The sequence below is a fragment of the Leptonychotes weddellii genome, chromosome 9, assembly GCF_054177405.1.
Source record: "Leptonychotes weddellii isolate Sample4059 chromosome 9, ASM5417740v2, whole genome shotgun sequence".
NCBI classification, from domain to species: domain Eukaryota; kingdom Metazoa; phylum Chordata; class Mammalia; order Carnivora; family Phocidae; genus Leptonychotes; species Leptonychotes weddellii.
The window spans coordinates 43,163,784-43,174,760 of record NC_138377.1 but is presented as its reverse complement, the minus strand read 5'-3'; the positions used below and the strand labels follow the sequence as shown (position 1 = coordinate 43,174,760).

At 41.5% G+C, this 10,977-nt stretch overlaps 1 protein-coding gene across 1 annotated transcript in view; it reads right to left on the bottom strand.

Moving 5' to 3' along the window:
- Nucleotides 1-6,961: 6,961 nt before the first annotated feature.
- Nucleotides 6,962-10,977, bottom strand: part of PYGL (glycogen phosphorylase L) — a 90,389-nt gene continuing 86,373 nt past the window's right edge. The window contains exon 22 of the mRNA XM_081830532.1: nucleotides 6,962-7,008. Within this exon, the coding sequence (XP_081686658.1) occupies nucleotides 6,977-7,008 (32 nt within the window). The 3' untranslated portion in view covers nucleotides 6,962-6,976. The remainder of the gene's footprint in view (nucleotides 7,009-10,977) is intronic.

The window sequence follows — 10,977 nt, the reverse complement described above, 5'->3', positions numbered from 1 at the left end:
TAGGAGACAGACATTATACCCATTTTGCAGATGAGGAAACTGGGCCTCAGAGAAGCTAGGGAGCTTGTTCAGGGTCACACAGCTAGTACTTAGCACAGCTGAGATTCAAAAGCAGATTACATATGTGACAAAATTGCACCAAACTAAGTACACAAATGAGTACACACAAAAGTGGTGACATTTGAATAAGGCCCTAGGACTGTATTAATGTCTGTTTCCTGGTTGTGATATTATACTACAGTTATTCAAAATATTACCATTGGGTAAAAGGTCTATAAGGGATCTCTCTATACTATTTCTTAAAACTTAAAGTGCATCTACAGTTGTCCCCAAATTAAAAGTTTGTTTTTAAAGCATATCAGTCTTATTTTAGAACCGAGTTCTCTTCTTTCAACACATGCTCCCCCCCCCTTTTTAATACTCTTGTGCACACACACACATTCATATACTTTATGCACGGTTCCGTCCAGTAGTAATTACACAACACACAGACAAACTGTTAAGTGAATAGCTAACTTGTGACCAGAATACTTACATAGGTGTCATCTTATAGAGAAGAATGTTCACTGGGGAGGAAAACAGCCAACAGTCTTAGAAGGTAAGAATGAAGGGATGTTTCCTTGTTTCACTTAATCTCTGCCATGGGAGCCTCATCCTACTGGTTCTCTCTCCAAGCATCCCTTTTACCTGCAAGAATCCTTAAGGTTGGGATTGCTCATTAATTCAAAATGGTGATTCTTGGGAGTCAGGGGATGCTGGAGGTGGCATTCACTCCCTGTGGAGAAAGGTCAGAATTGGTGGGGGTTGTTTGGTTTGAGAAACACAAGATACTCTTTCTTGAGAGGGGTGAGTGGGGTGGAGTTAATGCTGGGACTAGAAACCTGCAATGACATCCAACCCCCAGCCTTGCTACAAAGGAGGGGTGAGTGTGGAGCATGGCTACTTTGTGGTGTAGCTTTGCAAGGACAGTCTTACCAAGGCAGATAATTTAATACCATGTGCCTGCAGTTTAGGTTGCACGGGGTGAAAGGTTAATCTTAGTCCAGTCTAGAGTCACTGGAAAAAAGCAGGGACTTACCTTAGAACCTAACACTTGAGCTTTTCTCTGTTAAACAAAAATGAAGATAGCAAAAAAAAGTAGCCAGGCTCCTATGCAATAGAAGGAAAAAAATGAAAAGAGACGTAAACATTTACCCAGCCTTTACAAACCACATTTCCCTTTTATCTGTTGCAGTTTGTCTGCCTCTGATATTAACTCTCAATTTATAAAGAGCCTTGTTCGGGGACTCAGGATCCTTAAAGTATTAGGGTAGGTGAGGTCTTTGAATGGCTTTTGGCAACATTTTTCAGTATTGGATTGGTTTTCTCAGGTGGCTAAAAGCTCTAAAAAGTTAACCAAAGAATAATCCAGGGAAGAGAAAGTTATTCTTTGTTTCTTCTTGAAGTAACTTTGTAATGATTAGTTTAAAGTCAGGACAACAAAAGTGAATTTTTTTTTTTAAAAAAGGAGAGAGAGAAAATTCAGGCTTTGTTAATTTCCTTGGGATCTACAGAGTTATATTTCTTTTCTGGGCAAGGAAAGCCCATAGTTCTAACCAAACTCAGTCTACCCTTTCCTAAAGTCACAGTCGGGTATAAATTATTTCTTAGTCACCATACAATTAAAAACAAAGCAAAACAGTGGCACCTGGGTGGCTCAGTCAGTTACGCGCCTGCCTTTGGCTCAGGTCATGGTCCCAGGGTCCTGGGATAGAGTTCTGCATTGGGCTCCCTGCTCTGCAAGGAGCCTGCTTCTCCCTCTCCCTCTGCTGCTCCCCCGTTTGTGCTCTCTCTCACTGTCAAATAAATTAATAAAATCTTTAAAAAACAAAAACAAAACAAAAATGTTTTTGTCACTCTATAGTAACTCACAGCTCCTTCTACACTTCAATAAATGACTTTCTTATTTCTCTGACCATGTGAACTGATCAGAACAATCTTCAGGTAAGTTACAGAGCTGCATCAGGGAGGGCTAAATGGTTAAAGCAGATCATCATTTCTAGTCCAAGCAAGGGACTGTCTGGGTAGAAGGGACATCATACTCTCCCCAAGAACCTAAGGTAATGGGTGATGAAAGGAGGAAGGGGGAAATTTGGGTTCCGTCCAGATGCGTAAGTCAAAGGCTAGGAGAAAGTTTCAGTGACAAAATGATGGTGGTAAGAACCCAAGAAGATGCTGGGAAGAAAGGAGATAAACACAGAAAGGGGACAGGAAATAGAAGGCAAACTGATCTATACTTTTGCCCCTGAAGAACCCTAATTAGGAATTAGGATTCTCCATTTTCCCTCATGAAATATATGAAAGAAGAGGACACAGGGATTTAGCACAATTTAATTCATCATTATTATTATTTTTAAAGTAAGCATTGAGTTACCTACTCTGTGCCTACAACTGTCCTGGAAATCATGAGATATTCAAAAGAAACATCAACCTTGGCTCTTGCCTTTGACTGTATCATTCTCCCTGGGGGAAGCAAAAAACATGCACCGGAGACAGTAAGGAAATGATGTGAGGTAGCACTGGATTATTTTGTTTGTTTGTTTGTTTAAGATTTTATTCATTTATCTGAGAGAGAGATAAAGCACAAGCAGGGGGAAGGGCAGAGGGAGAGGCAGACTCCCTGCTGAGCTCGATCCCAGGCGCCCCTGGGTAGCACTGGATTCTAATCAGGTCCTCCAGTTGCCGGACACATATAGCATGACAGGGAAGAGAGGATGAGTCCCCTAAAACATGGCTTCCGTTAGATCACTCAGCCCATCTTCTTTCATGTCAGGTCCTAGATCTCCTTTCTGATAGGCAAGGCCTTACTTGATCCCTGCAGACAGATGTTGGCTCAGTGTCCCCAAACAACATACCCTCCTTCCACTCTGCTCTCATGTGGCTCTGAATCTTCCCTGTGCTGCCCTTTCTGCCCAGATCATCAGTCCTGGGGCATATTTTGATACCCTGTCTCTGTCTACTGTTCTTTATTTGACCCAGCAGTTAATGCACAGCAGGAAGTGGTTATTGAACATGTGCCTCCTGGAGCTCATGAACTGAGCATTTAGGTGCTTTCCAAATACTTGGCACTCACATGGAGAAGAAATGTTGCATGTGTGTGCGTGGCAGGGGAGGAGGGCTGCTCTTCACTTTGGGAAGCATCTATTTTCATGTGTCTGCAATCTGGAAATGTTCTACTGCTCTAAAAACTAAAGACTGACACTCCAGCTTCACTCAAAGTAGAAGAAAATGAAATTCTAGTTTAAGGAACATTGCTGTTCTTTCTCCTCACACTCTCTTCAACACTTACATGACATGAAATTTTTACCTTTTTTTAAAAAAAGATCCTTGAATGGAAAATGAGGTAATATTTTTTCCCAAGCAAGACTTCTTCAAGTTTTCTAGAATTTGATGTGCATCCAGAAGAAATGGGAACTCAGAAACATACATTTTTAAATAGTTCAATCAATCAAAAAACCCATTCTGTCCATAGAAATGTAATATAAGCCACATGTATAATTCCGTAATTTCTAGTAGCCACAATTTAAATAGTAAATTAGTAAAATTTTTATATTTCATTTAACCTAATATACCTCAAATTATTATCATTTCAACACACAATCAATATAAAAATTTTTAATGATATAACTTACATTGCGTTTGTCCCGAATCTTGGCAATCTGGTGATGCTCATCTCAGTTCAGACTAGCCATATGAGGCCAGTGGCTACTGTAGCTCACAGTGCAATGTTAGAACAAGAAGAGGATTCTAGCTTCATAACCTCATTCCTTGTTGTCACAAGGAACCTGGGTTTGGGAGGGTTGGGTGCCTTGCTCAGCAGGATCTCCTACTGACTGCATCAGACGCCTACACAGAGCCCGGCCACCCTCGCATTCCCCTTCCATGGTGTGTTTGCATGGGTGATGCAAACAGCTGCCTCAAAATGAAGCATGGTGTTTAGAGATATATATATATTTTAAATCACCACCCTCTAGGGGTGCCTGGATGGCTCAGTTGTTAAGCATCCGCCTTCGGCTCAGGTCATGATCCCAGGGTCCTGGGATCGAGCCCCGCATCGGGCTCCCTGCTCGGCAGAGAGCCTGCTTCTCCCTCTCCCACTCCCCCTGCTTGTGTTCCCTCTCTCTCTGTGTCTCTCTCTGTCAAATAAATAAAATATTAAAAAAAAAAAATCACCACCCTCTAAAACCTTTGGACCCCCCACAAATATCTTAAAAATAAAATTTCAGAAGAAAATAGCCCAATATATACTATTTATTTATTTATTTATTTATTTAAAGATTTTATTTATTTCACAGAGAGAGGGAGCACAAGTGGGGGCGGGGAGGGGGAGAAGCAGGCTTCCCACGGAGCAGGGAGCCTGATGCAGGGCTCGATCCCAGGACCCCGGGCAGACTGCTTGATGACTGAGCCACCCAGGCACCCCTATACTATTTTAGTACTTAGAAAGAGCAGCCCTGTAGGTCATTTGCTAATGTGTGCCCCACGACCTACCTGTTTTCTGCTCAGCTGTATCTGAGTCTGCAGGGCACCCAGCAGAGAGAGAGGGCTAGAGGCCCAGAAGGCACTGCTGAGCATTGCCTGTCCTCCAGGGATATGTGGAAGTGGTACTTCTCCATCTTGTCTTTCATCTCACCCACATCAGCTCCTGCCAGCATCCCGAGGACCAGGATGTTGCTTTCTATGATTAATCTCAAAGACCTTCAAATAACTGAGTGACCCTTTGTCTTCAATCTGCACATTTTGCAGTGCTTTATATTCTGAACCAAGCCAAAGCTGCTCGTGGGGAAAATGATCATTTCAAAAACAGAAAATGAGACCAATAGAAAGAGAGTGTTGCTTCCAATAATGAGGACATCTGGGAGTAAACCGAATAATGAGGGCATCTTTGCACCTGGATTGATGAGAAAGCAATTAGGCACATCATTAGAAAAAACAACAGAAATCTTTGATTTGTATTTTGTTTTCAATTGGGAGAAAATGGGCATGGTTCTCTAGGGATATAAATTAGAGCTCTTTACATCAAAATACTGGGGTCAAAGAGATGATAAATTTTATGGTAGTGAGCTCTGTAGTCATATTTCAATCTACAAAAAATGCCATCTTAGAGGCTGAGGTTTGGGGGCTACTGTTGAGATGCCCCAGATACCATACTCAGACTTTAATAAAAATGTATTTTGTCTGATTCTTGATTATTGATAGTCTGTATGATGATTGATTGTATGTATCATGCAGCCTTATCTCTGGGTTCTCTGAAGTATAAATAAGATAAAAAGAAACAAGATCAGCAGGGAGAAAAATCAGTGCCTATTTATATGTGTCTAGTCACAGGTCAAAATCAAGAACAGGACAAACTGTGTGTGTGTGTGTGAGCGAGAGAGAGAGAGAGAGAGAGAAAAGGTAGGTAGTTACGCCAGATAGCTTCTGTTTGTCCCTCGGGGTGCCCTCTCTGCCCTTCTCCACCTGCCCTATATGCCCTTAGAGGCCAGCTTAGATGTGCTACACGAAGGGGCTTTTTTGCACCTGGCTTCCCATTAGCTGATGGGATCACTGGTAAAAGATGGGAGGAATGAAGGAGCATGAGATTGCGGTATTTATTTGGCCAGCTTGCTCCTTGTAGGGTCCCCTAGGCTGGCTGCATCCCTCAAGATCACAGCTTCTGTCACACAGCCCTCTCCACGCAACTCTATCACCAGTTCTCTGCTTTCCAGTGGAGCCCATTAGGGTTGGTAATGGCACCCCCTGTTATCAGTTTCCAGGCAGGTATTCTCCTTGTTTCTCTGCACCCAGCCCATCCCTTTATAATCAGCCCTTTTATTAACTATTCTCCAAATACCTAACTTGAGTTTATCCACTATTTCCTTCTAAATCTTGATTGATAAAGTAAGTATGAATACATTTCTTGCCCCAGAAACAATAGCCCTTCTCTCTATCAGCATGAAATGCCTTGAATTTTTCCATTGCACAGAATTTTAAGTCATTTCCCCAGAAGCAGACCCTGAAATAAGGATTTGGGTGCAAGAATGTTGTTAAAGAGATGCTCCTCAATTCTGTAAGGGAGTGTGGTGGAGGAGAAGGATGGGGAGGGAGGAATAAGATAGGGAAAGCAGAAGAGAAGGAATCAGCCAAGAGTACACTTTCAGGCAAAGTCTCAACCTCAGTTGAATCTTGAATGGAGCTCTGGAGCATAAACCACATCTCAGAATGTGCCCTGACTGGAATCAGGGGAGATGGGCTTTCAGTCTCCTGGAAGGAGAAAGGAAGTCAGGGACACAAGAGTGTCCAGGCAGAACACCATCAATTTATACTTCATGTATATTCCCTGTAATTTGAAAGCAGTTAGGGAGGAAAAAAAAAAAGAAAGAAAGAAAGTTAGGGAGGGGAGACATGCTGATTATTAATTGGCTTAATAATGGAGTTATTGGTAGAGAGGAATGAGAACTACCTCCAGATACTAAAAAAGCTTACAGCAGATGCTAAGGGGACACATCCTTTGAAAAACACTACATGTAATCAAATAGTATTTGCTTTTAATGGACTCAGTTAATACACTTTAATATTGGTAAAAATCAAATCAGGGCTCAGTCTTCTTAAAAAGCAGAGACATCTTTGTCGGAATCTTAATTACCAGATGCAGGTAGTAGTTCTATGGTGTGTGCATGTGGTTGGGGGGGAGGGGTGCATCAACACTTGCCATTTCCCTCTGAAGCTTCTCACACTTGGAAATTTGTCATAGAAGCTTTTCTCATCTGCAGTTCAAACACTTTTTTCAGCAGGAATTTAGCTGAAGTTGAAATCACCATCTGGCATCTCATATTGAACCAGGTCCTTTGTGTGCCAAGAACTTCTTCTTTTGGCAATGACGTTGACTGTGATCTTTTGAAAATGTTTCTTGGGTTGGCAGTCTTGACTGAACAGAGCAAGCAGCCTGTCTTGGAATTTAGGAAGAGATATGCTGAGCAAATTGTTGCCCTGGGAAGAAAAGTGCAAGGTGAAAAGTTGAACCTTAAGTTTTGAGACCCCAGAAGCCCTATCTTTTATTATTGAGCTAAAACCAGCTAGGGGAAAAAAAAAAATCCCAGGAATATGATTAGTAGCAGCAAAATGTTGCAAAAGACCTACAAAACGAGTATTCAATTCAGACCAGTAAATGCTATTTAAGCACTTTCCAGGTGTGAAGTAATATCTTCCCTGCTGTAGGGACATAAGGATGACTAAGAAGGGGTCTTTCCTCCCAAGTAATTCACCGTCCGGGGGCTGGAGGTGTTTAGGTGGAAACAAGGCCGAGTATACTGAGGAGTGTAGCTGACACTATCTGCCTCCTCCCAAATGCCTGGGGATCCCTTTTTACCATTCCCGGTCTCCATCAACTCTGACATACTTTTGCTTCCAATGGCTTGCACCTATGACTCCTTGAGCGGCTGCCCTTGAGTACTGCGAACATATTCAGAGAGCAGCAAGTGCTTGGGAGCTGAGTTCCTTGCTAGTGACTGCTTGGTGTAGGGGTAGGAAGGCCCAGCCCCCTTGCTATGGCATAAATTAATGTCCAGGCTTTCTCTACTGAATGAGGCTGAGCCACTCCCTCTGTGACTTTGTCTAAAGCCACCCTTGCTCAATCCCTTTCTCTTGCCTGTCTCCTTCTTTCATTCACTGGCCAATCTCTTCTGGGAATATTTCCTTAAGGAAACACTTCCCTGGGGCACCTGGGTGGCTCAGTCGGTTAAGCATCTGCCTTCAGCTCAAGTCATGATCCCAGGATCCTGGGATCGAGCCCCACATCGGGCTCCCTGCTCAGTGGGGAGCCTGCATCTTCCTCTGCCTGCAGCTCGCCCTGCTTGTGCTCACACTCTCTCTCTCCCTCTGACAAATAAATAAATAAAATCTTTTAAAAAAGAAAGGAAGACCGAAAGAGAAGAAAGAAAGAAAGAAAGAAGGAAAGAAAGAAAGAAAGAAAAAGAAAGAAAGGAGAAAGAAAGAAAGAAAACACTTTCCTACAAATCCTCCTCTCAGGGTCTATATTTGGGAACCTGACCTAAGACAGGGGCATAATAAGGATAGAAACAAAATGGTATGAGAGCAAAGAAGGACTGACTAACTCCACCTGGATACCAAGGAGGGTATTTGAACTAGGCCTTGAAGGGTAATTTGGATTTTGCCAGGTAGATAGAACTGAGGAATGTCACAATAAGTCTGAGGAGAACACATGTATGTGCAGCACTAAGGAAGGTAATGATGGGGAGTGATAGGAAATGGGACTGCTAAGGTAGGCTGGGAGTAACTAAAGATGAGTCTTGAATGTTATTTTTTAAAAGATTTTATTTATCTATTTGACAGAGAGAGAGAGAGCACAAGCGGGGGAAGTGGAAGGCCGAGGGAGGAGCAGGCTCCCACTGAGCAAGGAGCCCAATGTGGAGCTCAATCCCAGGACCCTGGATCATGACCTGAGCCGAAGGCAGACACTTAATGGACTGAGCCACCCAGGTGCCCCAAGTCTTGAATGTTATTAAAGAGTTTGGACTTTTTAAAAATTGGCAATAAGGAGCCATTGTAGGTTTCTGAGCAGGAAAGAAACATGATACATCTCTCTTTTAGAATATAATTGAATGGAAATATAGAAGATGGGTTGGTGGGATAAGAGATACACAATGGAAGCCAGTTTTGGGGGGTGGGAGGGGTTACTGCAATATTTTGGGCAAGGATGATGAGGGACTGACTTAGGGCATGGGAATGAAAAGGGAAGGATGGATCTAGAGGTTGAATGAATGGACTTATCAACTAACTGTATGTAAGTGGAAAAACAAGAGCCATCAAAAGTGGCTAAATGTTGGTTTGGATCAAAGAGTGAATGATGGTGCCATCAACCAAGAGACAGAACCTAGGAGGAGAGAAAGACAGATGGGGGAGAGAAATCAGTGAGTTCATTTTTTGATATATTGAAATTGGATGAGACATATGAAAAAAAATCCCTAATAACTCAAAGAAATTTGAATGAAATCTGAAAATCATCTGAGAATAAAGAACAAAGGAAAAAATGGAATATGGGGGAAAATTGGGATATTCAGGGACTCATGAAGTTCTAGTTCAAGGTTAGACCACAGAAACACTTTTTAAAATTAGCTCTCTGGATAGGAATCGGAACAACAAAATCAACAGTAGAAATGTGGACACCCTTTAAGAATAAGAACACTTAAAATTCACTTGTGACAACAGTGTAATGATTCAGTTTCACCAGGATTTTACTTTGCTGATTAAAACCAGAGTGGCGGTCTATATGGTCTAACGATTAAATCTAATGTATTAACTTTGTGTGTCTGTTTGGAGCATTCTATGGAAGCAGACACCGATGATGCTGGGGCTAAAATAAAGAAGAAACATGGTGTTTTAGTGTTCTCAACCTATTACTTGTCTACTGAAACATGTTGCTGGTGGAGGGACTTCTACAGTAATATTTCCATCAACTGACAGTGGCCATTTCCTTAATTATTACTGTTCATTTGTTTATGGCCTTGCATTGATTTAAAAAAAAAAATCAATATGTCCATACACTGTATTGACATTTCAAGCGGCACACAATTAGAAGAAAAAGCACAAGTCCACAAATTCTTAAAAAATGTGTCTGTTTGAGGAAAAATCAACTTTATATAAGACACATTGTTTCAAAAGCCAAATGAATTATAGGGCACAGAGAATCCTCCCTACTCTGCAACAACGTTACATTTAAACTCTTCTCTTCTTGAAAACCCTTGATACTTAGAGAAACTAACACTTCCCCCTATCTTAGGTAAGATGTTGTAAATTTTAGACACGAAATTGCCCATAGAAATAATACAGGAAAAGAAGGTAGAAAATATAAGGAGCAAGACAAAGAGGACATTAACTGTGTTTATTCATTCATTCTCTCTTCCTTCCTCCTTCCCTCTTTTCTTTCCTCCCTCGGTCCCTCCTGTTCTCCCTCCCCCACTTCCAGGAACACATGAGGACCTACTGTGTGCCAGGAAGTATACTAGGAGATAGAGACTCCATCCTGAGCAAGGGAAACATACATGATCTCTACCTTCAGAGAATTTAAGTCTATCATACTTGATTTCAGATTCTACATGTAAATAAAAGATAATATCTCTTGTCCTTCACTCTTGTTCTCTCACACCTTCATATTGTATATTAAAGCAGATTAGCTTCACCTGTTTTGGGGGCAAATGTACCATGCATAACCCAACTAGGCCACCTCCATTTGAAATTCAACTCTATCATTTAATAGTTGTGTACATTTGGTCAAATGACTTAACCTTTTCACCCTCCCAACTCTTTAGGTATTAAGCATAGATAATAGCACATGCCTCATGGGACAGTTGTATTACAAGAATCAATTCATTTAGAACTTAGAATGGGCTCTGGTACACAGCGGGCAATCAAATGATGTTACCCATTATTATTTTTAGCATGCACAGGAATAAACAGATGAAACACGCCACATCTTTCAAAGAGCTCATCGTTTTGCAGTTGGAGATAGGTACACAGGTAAAGGCAATAAAGTGTAGTGGGTGAATGATGAAGAAAGAACATTTAAGCTGTAGTCCAGGGTGGCCACAAAGAAGGGAGTGGTGAATTCTTTTGGTCAACTCTTTTGAGATGAGTGTCATATCAGTCCAAAGTAGTTTCTTATTTCCCTGCCCGTTAGGTAAATGATCCTTCCCTATTAGATGCCTGTTTTGCTTGCTTTATTTGCCCATAGTTATTTGACTGTGAATAATTATGTAAGCACAAATGCTGGCTTTTCATAAAAGAATTGTCCCTCTTTATTTACACCCAGAATAAAGGAGCTTACCATAATTGGTAAAACTGGGTTACCTGTTTTCTTGATTTCTTATGTTCAGTGGCATATTTCTTATAGAAATCAGAGTTGTTTGTGCAAAGGGAAAATAGGCCTTTTCGTATCCCAGG